Source organism: Barbus barbus (assembly GCF_936440315.1).
Source record: "Barbus barbus genome assembly, chromosome: 6".
Lineage (NCBI taxonomy): Eukaryota > Metazoa > Chordata > Actinopteri > Cypriniformes > Cyprinidae > Barbus > Barbus barbus.
This window is the reverse complement of record NC_136734.1, coordinates 26,759,245-26,785,540: the sequence shown is the minus strand read 5'-3', so window position 1 is coordinate 26,785,540 and position 26,296 is coordinate 26,759,245. Positions and strand designations below refer to the sequence as shown.

General features: G+C 38.0%; 3 protein-coding genes across 4 annotated transcripts; 2 read left to right on the top strand and 1 right to left on the bottom strand.

Moving 5' to 3' along the window:
- Positions 1-7,851: 7,851 nt before the first annotated feature.
- Positions 7,852-11,499, top strand: nfkbib (nuclear factor of kappa light polypeptide gene enhancer in B-cells inhibitor, beta). Its single transcript, XM_079419655.1, has 6 exons — positions 7,852-8,700; positions 8,792-8,909; positions 9,372-9,576; positions 9,681-9,769; positions 10,206-10,442; positions 10,525-11,499. The coding sequence occupies exons 1-6, from the start codon at positions 8,210-8,212 to the stop codon at positions 10,567-10,569; spliced, it is 1,185 nt and encodes a 394-aa protein (XP_079275781.1). The 5' UTR covers positions 7,852-8,209; the 3' UTR covers positions 10,570-11,499.
- Positions 11,500-12,443: 944 nt separating this feature from the next.
- LOC306871304 (tripartite motif-containing protein 16-like) lies at positions 12,444-19,852 on the bottom strand. 2 transcript variants are annotated; one of them, XM_079419119.1, is made up of 8 exons: positions 19,242-19,852; positions 18,367-18,462; positions 17,251-17,376; positions 16,797-16,904; positions 16,485-16,641; positions 14,010-14,063; positions 13,871-13,924; positions 12,444-13,771 (listed from the first exon to the last, which is right to left on the bottom strand). In XM_079419119.1, exons 1-8 carry the CDS (start codon positions 19,806-19,808, stop codon positions 13,227-13,229), a joined length of 1,707 nt encoding a protein of 568 aa, XP_079275245.1. In that variant the 5' UTR covers positions 19,809-19,852; the 3' UTR covers positions 12,444-13,226. The 2 variants fall into 2 exon arrangements, with proteins under 2 accessions (XP_079275245.1, XP_079275246.1); XM_079419120.1 differs by lacking the exon at positions 13,871-13,924 and having other exon boundaries at positions 12,444-13,729.
- A 2,879-nt stretch (positions 19,853-22,731) lies between these two features.
- On the top strand, positions 22,732-25,532 carry LOC306870937 (tubulin polymerization-promoting protein family member 3-like). The gene is made up of 4 exons (XM_079418540.1): positions 22,732-22,832; positions 23,669-23,866; positions 23,961-24,114; positions 24,194-25,532. Exons 2-4 carry the CDS (start codon positions 23,670-23,672, stop codon positions 24,386-24,388), a joined length of 546 nt encoding a protein of 181 aa, XP_079274666.1. The 5' UTR covers positions 22,732-22,832; position 23,669; the 3' UTR covers positions 24,389-25,532.
- The last annotated feature ends 764 nt before the right edge of the window (positions 25,533-26,296 follow it).

The following is a 26,296-nucleotide window of genomic DNA, read 5'->3' as shown; positions in this document are numbered from 1 at the left end:
TTGTGTGTGAATATAATGAAAATTATAAAGTTCAGCTTTAACTGTAATGGAATTGACCTGAAAATCCATTAATGAATAGATCAATGGAATGACAAAACAATATATTGAAATCAATTAGTATATGCATACTGGCACAGAGGAGTTCACACACATACACACACGCACGCACGCACGCACACACACAGAACGAGAGAATGCCGTCTTTCTCACATTTAGATACAAAATGACTTTGAATGAACAAATGTTAAAGATCAAAAAGAATTTCTATCTAAGTGATCTAAGGAGAGGAGATTCACCAGAGAGAGAGAGAGAGAGAGATGAAGGAAGAAAAAAAGAAGAAAAGGGAATCAGAAAGAATCACATCAGAGAAGGAAAGCAGACCTAAGTGCTCACAGCTAATCTGCTGCGCTCCAACTCCCAGACAAAACCGCACAGTCATGCATATACAGATGAACGCTTAATACACTGTCACTTCAGCCTCACATGTTCAGTGCTTTAAAGTCTAGCACATTCAAGTTACAAATGGCCAAGTCTGCTTTTAGGTTAAAAATAAGGTGGATGAGTGGCTTAGCTGTTCAGTGCTAGATTGATTTATCAATGACGCAGAATAACCAGCAAGTGGACAGGTCATCAAGATGCCCTTTTGGCAGGTGTGCAGATCGACTGCCAAGGTCACTGCAAGGTAACAATGGGGAGAGTTGCTAACGTAAGTTCTGTGAGCAGTGACATAATTGCAGAGTTTTTGAAGAGTGGACCAGTGAACACTAGAGGTGTGTTGCTCATTATCAGTCTTAATTAGGTCACCTCTGCACTCAGAGAACCTTCCTTTTAATCAACAGGTCACAGAGAATCATGAATCAGAAAAATTAATTTCCGTCACAGCTGGCATGACCACTGAATAGAAAAAAAAAAGTATGAAAAGCTTCAGAGTCAGATGTCCACAACAGGCCCAGATCAGCCAAAGTACAACACACACACACACACACACACACAAAAACAAGCAAAAATACTGTCTTATGATTATAGACAAAATCTTATTTTTTTTTATTTATTTTTTTTTTTTTTACAATAATCGCACACCCTTAGCCATCGAAAATATCATTAACTTGGTATCAAAACAATAGAAGTCAATGGAAAGTCCCTGCCAACAAAACATTTGTGAGTGTGTCAGCTGTATAAAAAAGCTAAGCAAATGTGAAACAGAGGGAAAAAGCACAAGATGGCGGCGTCTCTGTGAATTAGAGCATAGGAGCAGTCAGGTATAACAGCAGCTGGAACAGTGTTATATAACAGCTCACCTTATTTCAAATAAGTATGAGCTTCATCATCACTATCAGCTTCTAAAAAAACAACACTACGTTTATGTGCAACTGCATTTTACTAACAGAAAATATACAGACTGTATAGAGCCTGATGGCTAATGCTGCTTTTATACAAACTAATATTTTACTGGGAGGTAATGTACTGTATATGATGAGTATTTGATTATACACACACCTAGATGACAAAACAACAATTGCTGTTATCCTGAACAAAGGGTGTTAATCATAGTGGACTCCTCGGGTCTGGTTCAGAGTCATTTACATTTAGTAATTTACTTTTAGTCATTTAGCAGACGCCTTTATCCAAAGCGACTTACAAATGAGGACAATAGAAGCAATCAAAACCAACCAAAGAGCAACAACATGCAAGTGCGATGACAAGTCACGGTTAGCCTAACGCAGTACACATAGCAAGATAATTATTTATTTATTTATTTTAGAAAATGAGTAGATAGAATATAGAAAAAAGAAACCTAGTTTTTTTTTTTTTATAGAAACAAGTAGATAGAATATAAAAAAGAAAGCTTGTGTTAGTTTTTCAAGAATAGCTAGCATTTAGAGAATAAATATGCAATTGATAGAGGGTCAAGTGTGTGTGGGTCAAATAAAGATGGAAGAGATGTGCTTTTAGCGGTTTCTTGAAGATGACTAAAGATTCAGCATCTCGTTGGGTAGGTCATTCCATCAGGTGGGAACAGTTAATGAAAAAGTCAGTGAAAGTGATTTTGTGCCTCTTTGGGATGGCACAATAGTAATAATTCTAGAGGGCACATAGGTCTGAAGTACTGAATTTAGGTACAAGAGGTGCAGAGCCAGAGGTGGTTTTGTAGGCAAACATTAATGCCTTGAATTTTATGCGAGCAGCTATTGGTAGCCAGTGCAAATTGATGAACAGAAGTGCGTTCTTTTTGGCTCATTAAAGATTAATCTTGCAGTGGCATTTTGGATTAATTCTAGAGGTTTGATGGGATTGGCTGGAAGACCTGCCAAAAGAGCATTGCAATTGTCAAGTCTGGACAGAACAAGAGGTTGAACAAGGAGTTGTGTTGCATGTTCTGAAAGAAAAGGCCTGATCTTCCTAATATTGTATAAAGCAAATCTGCAGGACCGGGCAGTTTTAGCAATGTGGTCTGAGAAACTACAAGGTTTCTCGCTGTTTTTGAAGAGGTTATGGTTGATGAGCCTAACTGGAAGGTGAAATTGTGATGAAGTGATGGGTTTGCTGAAACTACAAGCAGTTCTGCCTTAGCCAGGTTTAGTTTAAGGTGATGGTCCTTCATCCAGCAAGAAATGTCTGTTAGACACGCTGAGATGCGAGCAGCTATCGTCGGATCAACAGGAAGGAATGAGAGGTAAAGCTGAGTGTCATCAGCATAGCAGTGATATGAAAAAGCCTTGTTTATGAATGATAAAACCTAGTGATGCCATGTAGACAGAGAAGAGAAGTTGTCCAAGAACTGAGCTCTGAGGCACCCCAGTAGTTAGATGCTGCGACTTGGATACCTCACCTCTCCAAGATACCTTGAAGGACCTATCTGAGAGGTAAGACTCAAACCACTGGAGTGCGGTTCCTGAGATGCCCTTTCTCAGTAGGTTTGACAGGAGGATCTGGTGGTTGACCGTATCAAAACCAGCGGACAGATCCAGCAAGATAAGTAATGAAGACTTGGAAGCCGCTCTTGCAAGTCTTAGGGCTTCAACAACTGAGAGCAAGGCAGTTTCGGACAAATGTCCACTTCTGAACCAATCCAGATTGGTTGCTGTCCAGGAGGTTGTTCTGTTTGAGAAAGGCAGAGACTTGGTTGAACACAACTCATTCAAGTGTTTTTGCAAAGAAAGGTAGAAGCAAAACCGGTCTATAGTTCCCTAAAAGAGTTGGGTTAAGAGTGGGTTTCTTAAGAAGCGGGTTTCTACGAGCCTGTTTAAATGCTGAGGGAAAAACTCCAGTGTGAAGGGATGTGTGAACGATGTAAGTGAGTGCAGGTACAACTGCAAGAGAAATGGCTTGAAGGAGATGAGATGGAATAGGATCAAGCGGGCAGGTAGTAGGATGATTAGAAAGGATGAGTTTAGAGACTTCTTCCTCAGAAAGTGGAGAGAAGGATGTGAATGAGAGTATGTTTGCTGGTAAGATGTGTTTGACAGTTTGTGATGTGGAGAATTGTGCAGTGAGGTTTGTAATTTTATTAATGAAGAGTGTGGCAAAGTCGTCAGCTGTTAGAGTTGATGAAGGAGGGGGAGTAGGAGGACAAAGGAGGGAGGAAAATGTTTTAAAGAGCATGCGAGAGTTAGGCGAATTGTTAATTTTGTCATGATAGTATGTCCTTTTAGCAGTGGATACATTAGCAGAGAAGTCAGAGAGGAGTGATCGATATAATTTAAGGTCAGTGGGATTTTGTGATTTGCGCCATACCCTTTCTGCAGCCCTGAGCTTAGAACGATGTTCGCGGGGAACGTCACTCTGACTCAGAGAGTCCTCTGCAGTGCTGAGATGGACTCTGACTGTGTGGGCTGAGCTAGTTTTCCTCTACTAAACATTCACAAGCTAGCACACCGTTTCAAGTGTAGAGGCTTTTTATGCTGGAAACAAACCAAGCAATTTAAAATATAAACACCATAAAACTGCACTCCAGGCAAGGGGTTCTTTTGTGCAGTCTAGATACAATTCCCCAGTTACAGTGCTTGGATGTATTTTTACAAAGTGTATTGTTCTTTTGTGTGAATATTGATTTAATATAGCGCAGTGCAGCACTCTGCAGTGCCGATTCAGAGTTAATACATTACTGAGAGTGTTACTGAGATTAGGAGCCTCTTATAGTCTGTGTGTAAATCGATGGATGTGTGGATGTGTGTGTGTATGTGTGTGGGTGTGTGTGTGTGTGTGTGGGTGTGTGTGTGCATCTTGAGGAATGACCAAAGAAAAGTGCAATGACAGCAGATTTGGTCTGCAGCTCAGCACTCACCATCGGCCCCCCGTCAAAGCTCAACCCCACTCCTAGAGAGGAAATCTCCTACAGCTTCTCACTTCCATTTAAATAACCGGCATGCTCATCCTGGGCATATTTGAACAGTACGGGATAATGCTGAACCACCCCATCTCTCTTTCACTCCTACATTAACACACAAATAAGACTTTCACATACACATTTTTGAATGGCCAATGCAGGCAGGCTAGGAATTAAAATGTGTAAGATACACATACATATTCCATATTTAATACCCATCCAATATGCACACAGAAAATGTGTGTATATTCAATTGCAATAAAAATCGCAGTTGAATATACACACCAAAAATTGCACCAAAGCATAAGTATATTGTGCTTGGTGTGTGTAAAAGTCACTAACACTGAGCTGATTCCATAGCTGAAGAGTTCCAAACTTTCACTAGCATGAATATTAGCACAACAACTGTGCAGCTGAAGCTTCATGGAATAAGTTTCCATGGACGGGCAAGCCTCACATCTCCAAGTACAATGCCAAGCGCCAGATGGAGTGGTGTAAAGCACACTGCCACTGGACTCTGGAGCAGTGGAAATGTGTTCTGTGATGAATCATGCTTCCCTGTTTGGCAGTCTAAAGCATTAGTCTGGGTTTGGCGAATGCTAGGAGAACATTACCTGCACATGACTGCATTGTGCCAACTGTAAAGAGGGATAATGGTATGGTGCTGTTTTTCAGTTGGGTTAGGCCACTTAGCTCCAGTGAAGAAAATTTTCTTGATGCTTCAGCATACCAAGAACTTTTGGACAATGCTGTTTCCAACTTGTAGGAACAGTTTGGAGAAGGTGCTTTTCTATTCCAGCATGACTTGGCCCAGTGCACAAAGCAAGATCCATAAAAACATGGATGGATGAGTTCGGTGTGGAAGAACCTGACTGGCCCACACAGAGCCCTAACCTCAACTCAACCCCATCAAACAGAGATTGCGAGCCAGGCCTTCTTACCCAACATCAGTGTCTGACCTCACAAATGCTTGATGAATGGAGAAACACTCCAAAATCTTGTGGAAAGCCTTCCCAGTAGAGTGAAAGCTGTTATAGCTGCAAAGAGGGGACTAACTTAACGCGTATGCATTTAGAAGAGAAGAGTAATTTGCAGAAATATAATATCAGTTAAATATTTCCTTACATAATAATTACATCCTATTATTATATTTTTTTTTAAACAAAAGGAGAATGTTGTACATAGCCCCATACTGAGATCAATAGGTGGTCTCTGTAAGGCTGCATAAATTAAGTGCAGGGCTAATCTTATTTCCTAATTCCTCTCAACAGAGGCTGCGAACATCCATTACCACAGCACAAAGGATGTCACAGTAAACAGAGCAAAGCACAGCTCACGGTATACAGTACAAAGAGAGGAAACAGTCCAGGCAATGAGCGTTTGACAGAGCAGTGGAGCACAGAGAGGCGCAGAGGCGTCTGAATATAGGTAGGAGATCAAGCTATAAGTCAAAGAGAAAACATGCCTATCACGCCTCTCTGTTTCTCTTTTTTTGTATCTCACACTCCCTCTCTTCTAGAAGGAGATTGATAGGTATGGGAGTGGGTTTGTTATCAGAGGCATAAGGAGTCTGTCCCGCTGAAAAAACTGCAATGCAGATACACAGAGACTGAGAGAGAGAGAGACACAGAGAGGGATAGGCAAACTTAAACTGTCAGTAATCCCCTCAAATTCCAGTAATGCTCCATTCAGCCCAGAACCTTTTAGAATTCTCACATGCCCATGCACATTCACATGTCTGGTTTTCTATTATGTTAGGGAGTTTTCATTGTTTTTATACTGAGCTAATGATATCATCTAACCCTAATCCTGGCTTTAAACTTTTGTACTTAAAAAAAAAAAAGAAAAAAAAGAAACCCACCATTTATTAAACACCATTTAGTGTGTTTATTACACTGTTTTCATGGGAGAGACCACTGGCTTTTAGGTTTTATATTCCTATTCCTGTGGGGACTTTTTTCCCCTCACAGTGTAAACAAAACCTAACCACATACACAGTCACAAACAGTTCAAAACACCTTTCCTTTCACCATATCCAGTGACTCTTTCTTTCATCACTCGCTTTCTCCATTTAGTTTCATAGTCACTCTGAATCATCCTTCCCTCAATCTACAGTGGCACTTATGATAAGACATGTTAACGCAGGGCAAAAAAAAAAAAAAAAAAAATTCCTTGCTTCTAACCATTTTTAGTGCAGTTTCTGGTGAACCTACAGACTTTCTGAGTCACAATTTTACATATTAAACATTATGCCTGCTTCTTGCAAAATAAAACATAAATGTAAATAAAAAATGTACTATGATTTAGAGTTTTTATTTTATTGCAGATTTTTCCTTAATAAATACAAAATAGATTCCAAAAAGACATGAACAATGACATCATCCTGCCATTGGTGAGGATTAATTCTTTTGTTTACCAGAGATAGCGACACAAATATGAAATTAATGTATACACTGCCACCTGGTGTCGGAAATTATTCAAATACCAACAACTATCCTTACTAAATTTCCTGCCCTGTAAGATTTTATTTTATTTAATGACTTTGATGAAAAAGGGCCAGTAGAGACAACTGACAAAGGTAAATATAGGAATGTTGTAATACGGGGTGAATCGTAACACCATTAGCTAGAAATCACCATGACCACCATATCCTCATAAGATGACCATGGTGCGACACCATATTTACAGCACAAAATAAACAAACAAATAAATGCATACATACATAAATCCACAGGAAAAAAGCAACCTATAATTTTACATCTGGTCATAGTTTGATAGTTTGATTGTTTGCATGAGCAGATTTAGGCTACTTGTTAAAATATGCAATACAATATCCACAGCTTTTCATCTAGCCTATGCAACGTACAAAAACAGAAATATCATAGCTGTGCAGACCGAGAGATTTGATAACCCTGTCCAATGTATTTCTGTATAGAGTTAACATCCACATACTGACTATTAATGTTATATTTTATTATGTATTATTTAATGCAATTATTATTGTTTAGATTTATTTGCTGTTTTGATTTACAATGTTTCCTATATGCTGTTTACCATTTTGCATTAAAATGCTTAAAATTAAATAATGGTAGGGTGGTAAATTTAACTGGTACAAGTTTTTATAAGCCTATGTTTTCTAATATAGTGTTACAACTCGTCCTGGTAGTGCAGTGGTTTGTAACAACAACCATCTTTATACTTGACACTAATTTCTAGTTTATAGATAATTTTGTACATTTTTAACAACTGTCATTGTAGCAGACAAAAATAAAACATTCCAATCTCTCCTATTGTTATCTGGATATTATTATTTTAACTCACCCAAGCTGCATAAGATGGAATACAAAAGAAACAATTAAAAGACTATTCAAATGGCTACGCCTTTTATGTGCCTTGTTTTTTGTTTTTGTGCCAGCTCAAATTAATAGCCACTTGAAATTACCCCAACAAACGCAACGCGCTGGAATTCCCAAAGAAACTAAAGTAACAGACAATTAATTGTAAGTGCGACGCATGCGCGCTCTGAGCCTTGCGCATGCGCAGTCCCGCACAGTGTCTAGTTACGAGAGTAGCTTTGGGAATTCCCCAGGATAACACGTACGCAGCCAAACGGCCTTTTCTGGACAAACTGGGCAACAGCAAACAATTTGTAGTTTTATAATGCTCCCGACATGGAGGGAATCTGAGGCTTGTGCGACAGCGCTTGCCGCTGTTGTTTGGGAATTTGTCCAGAAAGAGCTCATCTTGTTCCCCTGAAAACATCAACAACCCTCGGAATCCATCTGGATAGAAGCGAAAACGGCGCAACAGATAGTTGTTGGTCAGGAAAGGCAGTTTCTCTTGTTACAGCTGACATCGTTTAAACGGCGCATTCACATATAAATGGAGGGTACTCAAGATATTCAGGGTGAATCCCGGAGACAGAATACACGGCCTAGACCGAGCTACGCTATGGAGAAAAGTGGCGCCGTGGACTCTGTCCCGGAGGACTGGTGTGACAGCGGGCTAGACTCCTTAAGCGGGGTCGGACTCGCTTTTGAGGTTCCCTACGGTACGTACACAGAGGCCGAACAGATGTGGACACCTGGTCGGTCTGTGTCTGACATACCTGACCTCCCTCCGTCGGACGAGCCCGACAACAGGAGTACCGTGGATTGTGTGTCGATTGGCGGCGGAGAGAGGCTCGACTCTGCCATAGGGGACTCGATTAATGAGGATGCTGTGGTGGGGTGCCTCTCCGACGGGATCGGCACCATGATCCTGAGCGAGCCTGCAGGTACAGACAGGCTGGCGGTTTCAAACACTGAGGAGGGTCGGCAGCGAAGGGAAGAGCTCTTCAACACGCTCAACTTTCTGTCAGAGGACGGTGACACGTAAGTACATGTAGTTTTCCATTATCTGTACATGTGTTCAATTTGGAAGGCTATTAGATTTAGGCCGTAAATATTTCCTCTTGTCTCACAGGGTACTTCATCTGGCGCTAATTCATGAGCAGTGGGGTGTTGTTCAGTGCCTGCTTAAAGAAGTTGTGGTGGACAACACCTGGACACCATACCTGGACATCCAAAATGACCTGGGTCAGGTAAATGTACAACAGTGTTGCCAGATCCCTGCAAAAAGCAAACAACCTGCTCTGACAAGCCAGTACCTGTGGATCAAGAATAATTGCTTTACTTCCAGTGATTTATTGTTGCATAAAACATTGCATATTTAAATGAAGCAATACATTTAATCCTACTGTTGAAGTCACCATAAAAGCAAACTTTCCAGTTCTTATTTTATGGAATATTGCAGTGTTTATTGTTTATTTATATATATATATATATATAACACATTTTTTTAATAACTAAACAACTTTCACATACAACTCAAATTTTCTCATACATATACACCTATAGGGAAACAGAAACCAAGACCAGCAAACCCTAATACACAATTGTATTCTGAAAATAATGCATACCACAACTGACCAAACAAGCCCCGATAGCAACACTAGTGGCAACCTATCTCTAACTTTTTCCACCCTCCCTCCTCCTTTGTTCAGACCGCTCTACATTTAGCAGTCATCGTAGACCAGAGTGAGTGTGTTCGGGCACTGTTGTGGAGTGGAGCCAGTGCGGCAATCCAAGAGAGGGGTGGAAACACACCTTTACACCTGGCTGTCAGAGAGCTTCGCTCAGAATGTGTGAGAGAGCTGACCAGCTGCTCACGGACCCCCCCGGTGCACCTGAACATCACCAATTATGCAGGTACAAACTCAAGCAAATGTATTTCACTCTGAAAAATACCATAATTTTTTTATATATATATGTTTTGCATCCTGTCCCTTTCTCTGTCCGTCTGTCTCTTTAAGGTGTGAGTGCGCTACACCTGGCTGTACATAGAGGCAATTGTGAGATCATCAAAATGCTGTTGGAGGCAGGAGCAGATGTAAATCAACGGGTGAGAAGCTACCTTTTACTTTAAATAAGGGTTATTGTAGCTGTAACTAAAACTGAAACTAAAATGAAAACCAGTAAAACGTTTGAGTTACTTGAAGGAAAAAAAACATTAATTGAATAAAAAAAAATACTTATTTTAATTTAGTTACTAAAATAACTCAAAGTAAAAAAAAAAAGATGGACAAATGAAAAACTATTGAAATGACAAAACACAAAATAACTAACGTTTTAATTAAAATTAAAAACAAAATATAAAAATGTTAATGATTCAAAATGTTAATAAAAACAATAATGGTACCTCAATGATACGATAAATGTACAACCATATTTTTAAAGAACATAGGGTTTTTCTCCAGTTGTATCATAATTCATTTTTGTGTTCAATTTTTTACAGTTTTTTTTTTTTTTTTTTTAAATCATTAACTTTGGTTTTGTAGGATTTGGGGTCAGGTCGGTCTCCATTGCACTGGGCAGTGGAAAGTCAGAGGTCAGAGGTAGTGGAGTTATTATTGAGCGCTGGTGCATTGGTGAATCAGCGCTCATATGCAGGCCACACCCCGTTCTACTGTGCCCTTTACCGACCCAACAAAGAGGTGCAGGCCCTACTTAGTTCCCATGGGGCCACATACACACAGGACGATGAGGAAGAGGAGGAGTACCGAGAGAGTGAGGAGGTTAGAGCCAAATCCACACACACTGACAAACAGAATGCTTACCGGACGGCTTCAGTACTTATTATTTCTCTGTCTGTCACAGGAGGAGTTTGATGATGTCATCATAAATGGACAGCGAGTGCTGTAGCTACAAAACATGGATACTACTCTTACTCTACCATTAGACCCTTTGAACTCCAGCTGAATGACTGTGGTGTCTGATTGAATTTGGTGGAGGATATTATGTGTGTGTGTATTTTGTTTTAAGGTACAGTATGATGTCAGTATGCTGGCTTTGGTTCAGGCTGATGTGAGTGTGTAGCTAGATACGGTTAGTCTTGGAGGATCTAAGTTATTTAAGCCTGACATCACACAAAGCCTTTTAAAGCTATAACAATGGAGGCAGCTTTTAATTTGGTAAAACCTCTCATTGGCTCATCTCATGTACGTTATTAATATAGGGATAGTTCACTTAAAGATGAATATGCTGTCGTACCCTTATGGTGGTTCAAGGCTGTATGACTTTTTCTTCTGAGGAATAAAAATAAAATGTCTTAAAATTGTGAAAAAAGTGTTTTATGTGCACACATTAAAATTAGTGGAGTTGAATGTTGTTTAGGCAACATATCCTATATGATATCTTTAGATAAAATGTCTTCCACAGAAGAAACAGTCATGTAGTTTTGGAATGACATGAGGGTGAATAAATTATTTTAATTTTGGGTGAATTATCTCTTTAAGAACCAAATTCCCTAGAAGATGCCAAACCACGTACATTGTGTGTCCCACTAGTGAGTAGATTCTTTATTTCCACAATAGTGGCTTGCTTTCTATTTTTAAAATTAAATTATTAGCCAGATTTAGCTGAAGAAATCTTGAAGAGAAGTTGAATGGTTTTTAATATACTTACTATCACTGCTACACCAACTATTGGTTGTTTATTGAATGGAGTGTCACCGTTTTCATGGTGACCTCTCAATGTATTTTTTATTTTTACAGTGGATGTTTTTCTTTTCCTAAAATGGGTCTTGGGGTGAATATGATAGACAGGTGGATATGCAGTCAGTCAGACAGAGATAAAAAAGTATTTAGAGCGCTGACTCAAAGAAATTGATGAAATTACAGACAACACAGAATTCTAATATACAAACCTTTGAATTGGATACAAAGAAACAGAATTAGAGCTCAATTTCATACTTCAGACTACAAACCGCTTACAGTCACACCAGCATATGATTTGAACTGTGAAGCATCTAACAAACATTCCAATTTTTTTATATATATATATATATATATATATATATATATATATATATAATTTTTTTTTTTTTTTTTTTTATATATTACTATGTAAATTATAATAGAAAACAGATCTGATTTAACTGGTTCTGTCTGACTGTTTTGTTTTCAATTGTTATGAAAGTGGAGATTAATTTCTATTCACTAATGTGGGGCATTATGGTTGTGGACATTTACAATCACTTATTTATAGGCCCATTTCAAATTTTCTGTTTGTTGGTGTGAACGAGAATATTTTTCGGTGATGATGATGATTGGTTCCCTCTGTTGGTAATATAGAGACTCCTTTGGAAGTCAGAGCTCCTGATCTACTTGTACTTGTCCTCTGTGAGTTGACTGTATACTGTTGAGCAGAGTAAGATTGTCCTGCTTTAAATGACAAGGTTAATGGTTATTCATCATTTGAGAATATCATTAGTTTGACCTTATGCTTAAGGAAACAAAGCCACAGTTACAGCTCGGGGTAGATGGTAGACAGTAGACAAGAAAGAGAGAGGAAGGAGCAGCATTTAGGGATTAATGAAGCAAGTGTAGCCATGTCTTAAAAGTTCAGAGGTACAGATAACTGTAGGGGAAGATGGAATTGCATTTGAATGTTTCTAATCCATGTAAAAAGAAAAGGAGTGACAGATCGTTCCTCTCATCTGTACATATTTCTGTTTACTTGGTGATGGGTGAAGTGACTGAAAAGCTCTTAGAAACCATTCAATTGAACAATAAACTAATGACAAGAAGGCTTGTTTTATTTACATGTTCATAATCGCTCAAATACACACTTTTCTCATGAGGTAGCTGCATCTTCTGTCTTATCTATACAAAGATTGCAGAATGTGTATTAAGTTTGATTGGCTGCAGGCTTTGACATGACACTACATAATTAAAATAAATACATAATTACATAAATACATAATTAAAAAAAGAGAATTTAAAGAGATTGACTGGATTAGCCTGCTTTATTTATTTTTAAACCTATTTACTGCCACTTGTTTTTTTTAGGAATCTCACAGAAAAGTTTAACAAATGTCCCATTTCCATTCTGTTTAAATGATTATTCTAATTTCTAGCGCTACATTTAATGGTTTACATGAAATTAAATCAAGGCTGTGAGAACTGTAAGCACAGTATCTTCATTATTTTAATTACTAATTGACTTTAAAAGGCAGTATCAGTATTTTTCATGTAATAATGAGAGGATGTATTTTGAATTACACATAAGAGTTTGGGGGTAAAATGAGCCTAATTCTGCTGAAAATACTAATAGTCACAATGCAAATAATCCTAATAGTAGACGTTTTCTTTATGCAAAATATATATATATATATATTTTTTTTTTTGTTTGTTTCTTAAATGGCAAAATGTGAACTTGAAACGTCTTTGTGAGACCACCACTCTGATAAAATGTGGTTTTCAATTCAATATGATTCTTTAAATTTTGCCAATTTGACTGTTCACCCTTCCAAGATTCTGTCTGAAAGAGCTCAGGGTCAAAGCGCAGCCCAGAACCTATTAGTGGTATGTTCGGTAGTTCTTCTCCAGCATGCACAGAGTTACAGATGATCCAACGCCAAACCCAGCATACAGTGCTTCTGAGAACTTGGCTTTAAATCTGTGGATGAGCTCCATTGTCTCAGACACAGAGTAAAAGGACACAGATCCTCCGGCGTAATCCAGGTATACACCGATCCGTGAGACACGAGCTGCTCCCGGCAGATCTTTATCCATCTTATTGTGCCAGGCAGAGTATCCTGAGTCTGAGCATAGGAGGCTCCAGGATTTATCATTGTATCCCAGAAGGCTGTTTGTGTTCTTACCTTTGCGGCTAATGCTCTTGTAAGCAATTCCAATGGAAAATTCACCATGCCACTCCGCTTCCCAGTAATGCCGTATTCCACTGAGTAGCTCCTTGCACAGGATCTGACAAAACCCATCAAAACGCTCCGGGTGATCTGGGTAGAACTGGGTTGTTCTTTTCCGGGTCACCCGGCGATTCCCGTCTGAAAGGACCAGCTCTTTATAGGCAGTGTTGAGATCAAAAGTAAGTTTACAAGAATCTGTGAAATGAAATTGAGAAAAGAGTCTCATTCAGCAATTGGAAGAAACAAAAAGGTGAATTAGATGAATTAATGATGTAGAATTGTCTATACACTCACATTTGAGGAAATCCAGTCTTGTTTTAGGCTCTGGCAAATCAGTTCTTACCGGAGCTGAAAATATGTGGTACATAAACAAGAGTTGTTCTGTAACATACTTTATTTTACATAAAGTGAAATGTAAATTAAATCCTCTTACCTTTCAAACGTCCTCCAGATCTTGGAATCAGGATATAGACTGAGATGTCGCTCACTAAATTAAACAGTTATGAATGTCATACAAATGCATAAATGAATAGTAGATCAAATATAGCTTTATATGCATTACTGATTGAAAGACTCAGGTCAGCAAGATTTTTTAAAATAATAAATTTAGATTTATTCAGAAAGAATGCATTAAACTGATCATTAAATTGTTTAACAACCATTTAATTATTAAAAAAAAAAAAAACTTAAAATAGACAAAAACTCCATACAACAGTTGTGAAAGTTGTGAAAATGACATGATCTAGGACCCGATTAAGGTCTATTCGCCAAAGAAAAAAGGTATCAGTTTCCACAAAAATATTAAGCAGCACAACTGTTTTCAACATTGATAATACTAAGAAATGTTTTGTGAGCTAGCATGCGTATTAAAATGTTTTCTGAAGGATCATGTGACACTGAAGACTGGAGTAATGGCTGCTGAAAAATCAGCTGCCATTACAGGAATAAAGGACATTTTAAAATATATTCAAATATGGGGACCTATCTTGAGACTCTTGGAAATTTAATTTCTGTATTTTGTAATCCTCCCCTTCTATTTTAAATTTTTTTTTTATTTACATTCCTGAAGCATTGGATTTATAAAACAATTGTGAATAGTCATTAATGTTTATATATATATATATTTTTAAATAACTGTGTTGTATATATTTGTTAACTGAGGCAGTCCGATTTGTGTTTTTGTCTGTGTGGGTGTAAATATATGTATTTTGTTATCCTATGTTGGTTACAGTTTTTTTTACAGCATTTGTGTTTGTTAATATAACTTCTAAACTTAAAAAAAAAAAAATATATATATATACACTCACCTAAAGGATTATTAGGAACACCATACTAATACTGTGTTTGACCCCCTTTCGCCTTCAGAACTGCCTTAATTCTACGTGGCATTGATTCAACAAGGTGCTGAAAGCATTCTTTAGAAATGTTGGCCCATATTGATAGGATAGCATCTTGCAGTTGATGGAGATTTGTGGGATGCACATCCAGGGCACGAAGCTCCCGTTCCACCACATCCCAAAGATGCTCTATTGGGTTGAGATCTGGTGACTGTGGGGGCCATTTTAGTACAGTGAACTCATTGTCATGTTCAAGAAACCAATTTGAAATGATTCGAGCTTTGTGACATGGTGCATTATCCTGCTGGAAGTAGCCATCAGAGGATGGGTACATGGTGGTCATAAAGGGATGGACATGGTCAGAAACAATGCTCAGGTAGGCCGTGGCATTTAAACGATGCCCAATTGGCACTAAGGGGCCTAAAGTGTGCCAAGAAAACATCCCCCACACCATTACACCACCACCACCAGTCTGCACAGTGGTAACAAGACATGATGGATCCATGTTCTCATTCTGTTTACGCCAAATTCTGACTCTACCATCTGAATGTCTCAACAGAAATCGAGACTCATCAGACCAGGCAACATTTTTCCAGTCTTCAACCGTCCAATTTTGGTGAGCTCGTGCAAATTGTAGCCTCTTTTTCCTATTTGTAGTGGAGATGAGTGGTACCCGGTGGGGTCTTCTGCTGTTGTAGCCCATCCGCCTCAAGGTTGTGCGTGTTGTGGCTTCACAAATGCTTTGCTGCATACCTCGGTTGTAACGAGTGATTATTTCAGTCAAAGTTGCTCTTCTATCAGCTTGAATCAGTCGGCCCATTCTCCTCTGACCTCTAGCATCAACAAGGCATTTTCGCCCACAGGACTGCCGCATACTGGATGTTTTTCCCTTTTCACACCATTCTTTGTAAACCCTAGAAATGGTTGTGCGTGAAAATCCCAGTAACTGAGCAGATTGTGAAATACTCAGACCGGCCCGTCTGGCACCAACAACCATGCCACGCTCAAAATTGCTTAAATCACCTTTCTTTCCCATTCTGACATTCAGTTTGGAGTTCAGGAGATTGTCTTGACCAGGACCACACCCCTAAATGCATTGAAGCAACTGCCATGTGATTGGTTGATTAGATAATTGCATTAATGAGAAATTGAACAGGTGTTCCTAATAATCCTTTAGGTGAGTGTATATATATATATATATATATATATATATATATATATATATATATATATATATATATATATATATTCAAATAGAAAACTAGTTTATTAAAATTGTAATGAATTTTCCCTATTGTTTGTTTTTATTATTAACCGTTTTTATTGTTTTTGCGATCAAATAAACAAATCATGTGAGCAAAAAATACACCTTTCAAATCTCAGCCTCTGCATTTACATCTATAATTTAGGGATGCAGAGCTGCTTATATTTTATTTGCTGTCTGTGGGTTTGATGGAGAGTAATGCCTTCCATGATTTTGATCATTTTAGACATAATAAAGCCAAAACAGGTAAATCTCATGTCTGTTCCTCTGTCTTGCAGTGGTTAAATGTTATAGTCATCATGATTACCTCGTTTGGAGATGTTTCCCAGCTCTTTTTTGCAGATGTCGTCCAGGTGTTCTTTCATGTCAGAGACGGTCTTGGTGATCTCACTAAAGGAAAACTCTGGGTTTATCAGCACTTTGGGCACCATGGGCTCCGGTGCAACAGATAGTGTGGGAAAATTCTGCACAAGTAAGGAAGGCACTTAACAAAATCGGTGCTGACAAGTAGCTTTCCTGAATATTCATGAATACCCATATTAAATATCCAGTCAGGGAAGTAAACTTTCTGAATGACCAAAATCCAGTTAAATGTGAGTGGCTGTTTGATTTTATTTACCTGTAGGAAGTGAATGTTGTCCTCTGTATCAAGTATTTGACGTAGTTCAGCATCTCTCTTCTGAAGCTCCATGATCTCTTGTTCAAGTCTCTCTACGTAACCCTGTGCCTGTCAGTACATCAAAGCTATCACAGTCAGAGGGCAGGGACTAGCAACTGTAGTCAGGACTTTTCTTCATCTCAACACTTGCATAAAGCTTCATCAAAGCGTGGCTTAGTTTTTTACAGTATGTATGAGCTGTAGAATTACACAGTTTCATATAGACTAACAAAACTTAACTTGAACTTTCACTTAAAAAAGTTCTCACCACAGTTCCCCAGTAAGGGGCTGGGGATTTTAATCAGCACTTGCTCTCCCTGGGAATCAAACCAATTATGTTGGTGTTACTTGTGCCAGCTCTACAATTAAAGCTACAGGAAGCAGTCTAACCCCTCTGAATCTAATGAGCATGTACCTGAGCCATAGAGGCCTGTAGGTTGGCCTGTATGAGTTGGCTTATCTCAGCATGCCAGCGCTCTACCGCCTGTAACATCTCGCTGAAGATTTTATCACTGTCAGTCTGAGCCCGCTGTGCATTTCCCTGCAGAGAGGGTGCAACAGTCAGCAACAGCATACATCCACACCACCAGGGGAGCAGCACAGAGCACTGCATCAAAATCAGACGCCTTTGAGAGAATGGGATAACTGGGACATATTTAAGTTGCACTAAGTACATGTTAATAAACAATACATTATCTGACTCTATACTCTTTCTACCTTTGACAAATTTGAGATGTTGTTTTTACTGAACTTTTAACAGTATCTTACCTCTTGGATGACTTGAATTTGTATGACCAGCAGGAAACAGAAGAGTGATGATGGTAATTAAATAAATGCACGTAATCTGCCAGAGGTGCATTAAAATTAAGATTCCATGTACCATGTTTCAAACTGACGGCAATCCCACTGCTTTCTTTCTTTCTTTATTTATTTCATTAAAATTCATTAAGAATAAATAATAACAACATATATGTAACCCTGTACCACAAAACCAGTCATAAGGATCTTTTTTTTAAATTGAGAGATTTATACATCTGAAAGCTGAATAAATAAGCTTTGCATTGATGTATGGTTTGTTAGGATAGATAGGGCAATATTTGGCTGAGATACAACTATTTGAAATCTGGAATCGGAGGGAGCAAAAAAATTCTAAATAGTCCTTTGCATGTTACTAATCAAAACTTAAGTTTTGATATAATTATGGTAGGAAATTGATCTATTTTGTCATTTATTTACAAAATATCTTCATGGAACATGGTCTTTATTTAATGTTCTAATGATTTTTGGCATAAAAGTAAAATCGACCCATTTTGACCCATACACTGTATTGTTGGCTATTGCTACAAATATACACATGCTACTTATGACTGGTTTTGTGGTCCAGGGTCACATATCTCAAAAGTATCTCATTGAACTGTTTTGATTATGTCTGAAAATTAAGAAGTATAGAGTTATAATGACACTTAAATTACATAAAAGTGAGAAATGTTTTGCCCCAAACCTTCTTTATGACTCTCCTGATTGGACTAACCTTGAGAACATCCACATTGTGTCTGAGTTCTTGAAGTTCTTTCATCTGATCCTGGATAATGTGCTGAATCGCCGTCTGAGTCGCCACCAAGACTTTCTATTATCACAAACAAACATATAGTACAGTATAGTACAGTTATTGTAAAATGTATCATTTCACAATATTACTGTTTTTACTGTATTTGTGATCAAATAAATGCAGATTTGGAGAGCATAGGAAACTTCCTTCAATAACATGAAAAAAATCTTACAAACTTATGAATGGTAGTGTAAATGTATCCTAAACGATTCTTACAATATAATATTTTATTAAAGTGTTCAAACAGTCCACAGAGTAAAAGGCATAAGGCATAGAATAGGGCTAGCTGTCAGCTGACTCTTTACTCTGGAATAGTCAAAGCGCTGAAGATTTTTCTGTAAAAAGCTATTGAACATTTCTCTTATTTCCAGGAAACAATTCATTAAATTCATTATGAAACACAAAATGTAAACATTATTTGGAGCAAATTTTGGTACCTACAATACTAAACCATTGTTTAACAACAACAAACACTGCCATTTAAATATGAATTTAATATTTTTATAAAGTTTTTTAATATTTAAATATAACTTCATAACCTTTAAACCAGTTATGACAACTTTCTCTGACTTGACATTTATAAAAAGATATCATTATTTTGAGAACACAGTTCAACCTTCAGTCTTACTTCAATGACAACTTTTGAAATCACAAACATTATTCTAATTTTCATTAGTCTAGATATTTGAAACCACAATACAAAACCACTGTAGAAAAAACACACATTTCAGTTATAGTTTCTCAGATTCGACAGCTTGCCCCAATCTATTCACAACAATTCTAATCTTAAGTCTCACCTGTTTCTCTGTGCGTTCATCATCTGCGCTGACTATGTTGTGGCTGCGATGTTCTCTTACTGTACACAGCACACAGATGCACATCTGGTCTGAGCGGCAGAAAAGCTCTAAGCCTTTTTCATGCTGAGGGCAGATCTTCCGATCCAGGTGTCCCGTCTCATCCACCAGTTTGTGTCGTTTAAATGTGGCTGATTCGTAATGGGGCTTGATGTGAGTCTCACAGTAATAAGCCAGACACATCAGACATGACTTCACTGCTTTGTTCCGCCGACCGGTACAGAAATCACACAGTGCATCACGCTTGAAGTATGGATACGGGGTGAGCTCACGTGGGGGCGGCCGAGGCTCCGGGTTCCCTACGTGGGGTACGTTACGTCTGAGTATGGGCCGAGGAGTGAAGGTCGTCTGGCACTGCGGACAGCTGTACACACCGAGGTGGTCAGAATGGTCCCAGTAGATCTTAATGCACTCCAGGCAGAAGGTGTCTCCACATGGGATGGTGACAGAGTCTCGCTGAATGTCTGTGCAGAGGGGGCAGGTGTAGTTGAGGTAGTCAGATTCTGCCATTTTCTAAAACAAAGATGTGAGAAAGAAAGGTGAATTGAAAGCGCAACTGAAGCAGGAACACACCCGTATTTATAGATCAGAAAGAAGGGTGGAGGAAGGGACCAGAGTAGTTTACATAGATGAGGGAATGTAAGGCCCATGTTTATATATAAACGTGCTTTTCTATTCCAAAAAAATCATTCAGAACATAATTTCAACATTATAGCAAATGTTAAAGCAAGTTTAAAGGGATAGTTCACCCAAAAAAGAAAAATCTGTTCTCATGTCATTCCAAACTGGTATGAGTGATGTTGAAAACAACGTTAGACCCCACTGACTTTCATGGACAATACATTTTTCCAAAGTATTTTCTTTTATGCTTTATAGAGGAAACAAAGTTATACAAGTTTTTACTAATTTTCATAATTGGGTGAACTATTCCTTTAAGGTTCTAACAAATGAAAGTGAATAGCCAAGGCACTCTCTCTATTTCTGCATATATGTCCTGCAGTGAAATTTGAAACTGTTTTGTCTGTAAATAAGAAAACTGGTTAGAATAAATTTGTCTAGTCAGTGCTTGCATTCTGTGTGTAAACTACAGCTCAGTGTGGACTGTAAACACTCAGCATATTATTATGCAGGTAAAGCATAAACACAATTAAATGCTGGATATGAAGAATGTCAAGGTCAAACTAATTGGTGACATGAAGGGAAACTCACTATACAGCATGGTTCGTATACGTATATTTATATTTCTTCCATTACCTGACCATTTTTCTTGCACCCAATGAATGTTTACACAGACGGTACTAAAATGATTATTGTTATTTTATTTTGGGTAGTTGTTCACTGTTTTTTCTCATTTTAAGTTGTTTTTTTTTTGTTTTTGTTTTTTTTACATTTAGTATTCTTGTTTAGTTGAAGAAATAAAAAATAATATAAATACTAGTTGCAACATCACGCAGCAATGCCCTTGCTCTTTCATTAAGTCAAAAATACAATGAATTTAATAATAAAATTCTGCTTTCCTGTGCATTCCCAGTGGTGTCCTTGCAGGCCCAGGGAGGGAACAGTAAAGGATGCTGAGCCACCATCTGGATGAGCTGCCAGACCTGCACTTCAGAGAAAAGACACACATTCTTTTGTACACACTGCAACACCCTGTTAATACCATTTGAATATTGTTTATAAGCCACAGCCGTGACCATGTGCTTCCTTATGAATTATGATCACAGTCCATTCATCTTCTTGAATATGCAGCAGCTACATACCTAATGCTTTTGTGTTCACATGGACCATAAACTTGGAAAAATGTTTCCAGCATCTTGTTAAATTCATGTCACTAAGAATTCAGGCTGTTCTGAGGTCAAAAAGGAAGGCGACCTAATAAAGTTTAAATTGCATGTGTATATATCATTTGTTACTAAATGGATACATTTAGCTTCAATACTGAATGAAAGTAACATTTATGAGTATTCATATTCGTGTCTTCCATGTTAAATTTCCAAACTTCTTCCACTGGTCTCAAAACATTTACACGCACAAATATATCATTTTGGTACTGTTTCCAGTTGTCATTCTCTATAAGGCTCAAGTGTTGCAGACATTAATAACGCTTTTTGCAGCTTGTAATCTATATCTTCAACAAGTAATAACTTTTGAATGGATGTGTTTACTGCTTGTGACCTTCAGGATTCATCTGTCTTCAGGTTGTTTGTAGCCATTGAATGTGATATGCGCCCGATTTTTTAAGCATACTGTAGAGGGAGCCCTTGTAGTTCATATAAAGCAAAGTTATGCTATGCTTATTATTCAGTCTTTTTCCAGTACTGGTTTTAAATTGTTGTACTGCTGAATAAATATTTTTATTACAAATAAATTGTTTGACTGAGGAAATACTGGAAATACTTTCAGCTATTTGTACTTTGATCAGCTCATTATTTTAACTCCAAAATGTATCCCATCAAGTTGACTGCAATTTTTGCAAATTGTTAGCAAAAAACCCACAGTTGTTCTTTATCCAAAAATGCGTTTATTGAATTTTGTATCACCAGGACTTACCTTAGTTTGGACATATGCAGATATACATAATTATATGGTAGATATTATATTGGCTTATTCTGGTTATATAGCAATCATTGTTCATGCAATTACCGCACATCACATTTACAACTGGAATATGACCAAATTTCTGTTAGTCTTGTCCATGTACACTCTTAAAAAAGGTTTCAAAAGGGGGAGTTTCAAACTGATCCAAATGAAAGTTCCCCAAAGAATCTTTCTGTGAAAAGTTCTTAATATATATATTTAAAAAAGAATAAACCTTGTTACACAATAAAATACATTTTGAGTAATGGAAAGGTTCTGTGAATGTTAAAGTTTCTCCATAGAACCATCAATGCCAATAAATAACCTTTATATTTAAGACTGTAAACAGTCATTGTTCCTTTAGTTGTGTTGTCAGCCATGGTGATCTGCTGTGAGTGTGTCTTCATCTGTATGTGGTTGTGTTGTGAGTAAGTGGTGAGTTGCTCAGACACATTAGACAGAGGTGCCCTAAAGCCATAAGAGCATATAACATTTAGAGCATCACAGTCCAGCAACGTGTGTGTACGTGTGTGGCTTCACTATGTAACATCTGAACGCTGATCCACAGAGACTGATGGGAAAGGGTGTGGCAGCAGAGAGACAAAAACAAAGACAGAAAGAGGAGAGCAGGAGGAGGAGGGAGAGAGGGCTAAAAGTGAAGGGCTACTGTATCTAGTCAGCAAAGTAGGAAAGAGGACAAATAAAAGGGCCAAAGAGGCAGAGAAAATCAAAAAGCAGAAAGACAAGAGAGCCTGTGGCAGAAAGAGAGAGAGAGAGAGGAGCGAGTGATGTCATCATTTGTGCTGGGCTGTGCTCTCTCCTCCCCTCTGTCTTGCGTCATTACACACACACACTTACCAGGGGCAGAGACGAAGACAGAGGAACACACACCCACATTCAGCATCCTTTCAGTAGCAGCTTAGCATCAGTATCCAGGATTGTCCAACTCACTGTCAGGTAGGCTGGATCTCCCTCTCAATAACATACACCCCTCCGGAAGCATCTGTTATACCTACAAGACCAAACAGGGCTTTATGCATGAGCTATAGTTAGCATGCTTTCATAGTACTGTTTTCAGATGATGCAGTGCACATGATGCATTATTGAACATGTACTATAATTGCTTACGGAATAAAAGAACGTAAGCTCTATTATTTGTTTACCAGAGTCCTTTCATTTATAATAATGCAAGAGTTCCATGCATTTTTTGAGAAATTTCAATTTAATCTACATGTATTCCATTATAAAGGTAAAACTAGATGCATATGTATTTATATTTTATATGGATAAAAGACCCAATATTAGAGAGAGACAGAGAGAGAGACAGAGAGAGAGAGAGAGAGAGAGAGAGGAAGCTCAAAGTCAGCTGAAGCTAATTTAGTAAAGTGGACTTCATTAAATTAAGGCTTTTAGTGTGAGTAATATACATTATGTGTGTGTGTGTGTGTGTGTGTGTGTGTGTGTGTGTGTGTGTGTGGTAAATGAGCATGTTATTTGTGGGTATATGGAAAATAATGGAGCAGTGTGGGACAATAACTCTGGGTGTAACCAGAACAAGAACATTAAAGAAGTTTTCGCTTTACATAACCAGCAGACATGATTATATGCCAATATTAACAAAACAGTACAGCAATGAGTAAAACAGAAATTAAATTAACTGGATCAAACATGATGCCAGGAGTGGAAAGATCAGTGTTATAATAATGCAATAAAACTAAATTTAATAAGCACAACTGTCTTAATTTTTCTGTCTTTCTTTAAAATTCTTTCTTCCCCTTTACTTGATCTGACAGCATGGCTGAAGGTTCGGGTGAAGTATCACTGGCAGATGTTGAGACGGCATTTCGTAAATTTGCAATTCATGGAGACACCAAAGCGATGGGGAAGGAGATGAATGGGAAAAACTTTATCAAGCTGTGTAAGGACTGCAAGGTCATCGATGGCAAATCTGTCACCAGCACAGATGTGGACATCATCTTTAGCAAAGTCAAGTATGATTATCCTCATAATGACAGACAGCGAACATAGACACATGCATGACTGGACCTAAAGCTGTGCTGTTTTGTTTCTGCTTATGTGTTTTAGGGCTAAATCAGCACGTGTCATCACATTTGAGCAGTTCACTCAAGCCATGGCTGAGTTGGCTACAAAACGTTTTAAAGGGAAGAGCCAGGAAGAGGCAGTACAGCTTCTCTATGGTCTCATTGCTGGCAAAGAACCCGCCAACGTTGGTGTCACTGTGAGTACCAGCCAGTCTGTTTTCGTTGATTAAGCAATAAACATGCATAAAAACACTGATCATCTTTTTATCTCCACAGAAAGTGGTAAAAGCCTCTGCTGTAGACAGGTTAACAGACACCAGCAAGTTCACCGGTTCTCATAAGGAACGCTTTGATGATTCGGGAAAGGGAAGAGGCCGCTCAGGGAGGGAAGACATCCCTGATACCAGCGGATACGTTTCAGCATACAAAGGCCATGGCTCCTACGACAGCAAAGTTAAAGAAGACGAATGAGAGGAAGGGATGAATGCTGAAGAATCCCAGCAGGCACACAACGTCATAAGAAGTTGATATTTGGTTAGATTTCGGTTGCAACGTCGGGTAAACAAAATTCAATGTAAATTCAACGTCTAATGTCAATGTTAAATTGATGTCCAATACCGACGTCAGCTGACGTTAGGTTGTGTAACCAAAATCCAAAGTTAAATCATCGTCAAATTGACGTCAACCCGATTTTCATTTTCAACTAAAATGCAACATCTGTCTGATGCCATGTCCAGCGTCAACCTGACGTTACATAGACATCTGGTGCCTGCTGGGATGCTTTATCCATGACATAATGAGCGTATGTCTGAAGTCTTCCTGGTTTTATTTCAGCAGCTGGGTCGTGGCTTGCCTGCAAAAAAAACCCCTGGCTAAAACCTTGCATGAAAACCAGTGTCTTCATCACTTTTACACTTGCGAGCATACTTCACAGTTAATGATCAATTTATTTAACAATTTAACAATCAATCTATTATAAATCATAAACACCCTTTTGTGATGCTTGTTTTTTTTTGTGTGTGTTTTTTTTTTACACTGGTTCTTACCACCATAGCGACCTGCCTGTCTGTCCATACCTGCTAGCTACCTTAAAAACATTGAAACAATACAAAAGTTGACAGATGTGGGGTCATACACTAGTCTGTCATCAAGTTACTGATTATTTATGTTTGCCTTTCATAAAATTAATATATTATTTATATTTAAGACTACATAAAACTCAATAACCCAAAAATGAAAACTGTCATCATTTACTCACGCTCATGTCGTTCCAAACCTTTATGATTTTCTTTTGTCTGTGGAACATAAAAGAAGATTTTTAAGAAAATGTCCTAGTGTCTTCTTGACTCTGTAATGCACAGAAGTAATTTGTACTGGTTTGAAACACCATGAAGGTGAGTAAACGACAGGATTTCGTTTTTTGTGTGTGTGTGAACTATCCCCTTAAGTGCTTCTTACTCTCTGCTGGGCTTAATATTTTGCTTACTAAAAGAGCTGTATTGTGCGCTATTTGAGCTTCTTGGCTTTGTTGCACTGAGATCTCGATCAGACTGTAAACACTGAACTGAGTTGACACAAATAAAGTCAAATAAAGAGACGTCATGTGAGAATACTTAAATTACAGTACACATTATTGTGACTTTTTGCATCTTCTACTGTATTGTAGACAGAGGTGTGGTGTGTTTCTTTGAATAGCTGTTCTGGGACTTCAATCAATAAGAAACATAAATCCTTTCCTGGGAAAGTGCATGTCTGATTGCTCAGAAAAGATAGCAGCTTTAAATTCTTGCGTTCAGTTTCATCACATTTCACGGCATTGATGCGTGTCATTGTGTGGCGGTATAGTCCAAAGCTCAGTGGGGTTTTGTGTTTCAGAAAATCTGAGGGAAGTCACAGGAGCTGACTTCCCTTTGTCATTTCCCAGTTTCCTTGTTGTAGGTTTTTATTTTTTATTTTTTTATTAATATTGCTGATGTACACCTCCTCTTCACAAACACAAATCTGATTCTCCCTCCTTAAAAACAGGAGGAGTGCTGCTAGGATATAAAGCTGAATATAACACAGACTCCAATTTTCACTCACTTCCACTGAGACTCAAAAGGCAGAAACAGAAACAGCCGTGAAACATGAAAGGTGAGAAAATAATCACTGCTTCTGTAAAGAAATATTTATTATGATAGCAAAAGTCTAACAGACCAACTTGACAGATCATTGCACCTGTTAAAAGACGTTGCTTGGTTTAATTATTAAAGTTTTGAAAAATATTTATGTTGGTTATAGTTTATTTTATATAAAATATTATTTATTTTTATTTGTTTATATGCATTTTACTACAATTAATTTATTACGAGTCTAGTCTATTTGAAACTCACACATGCT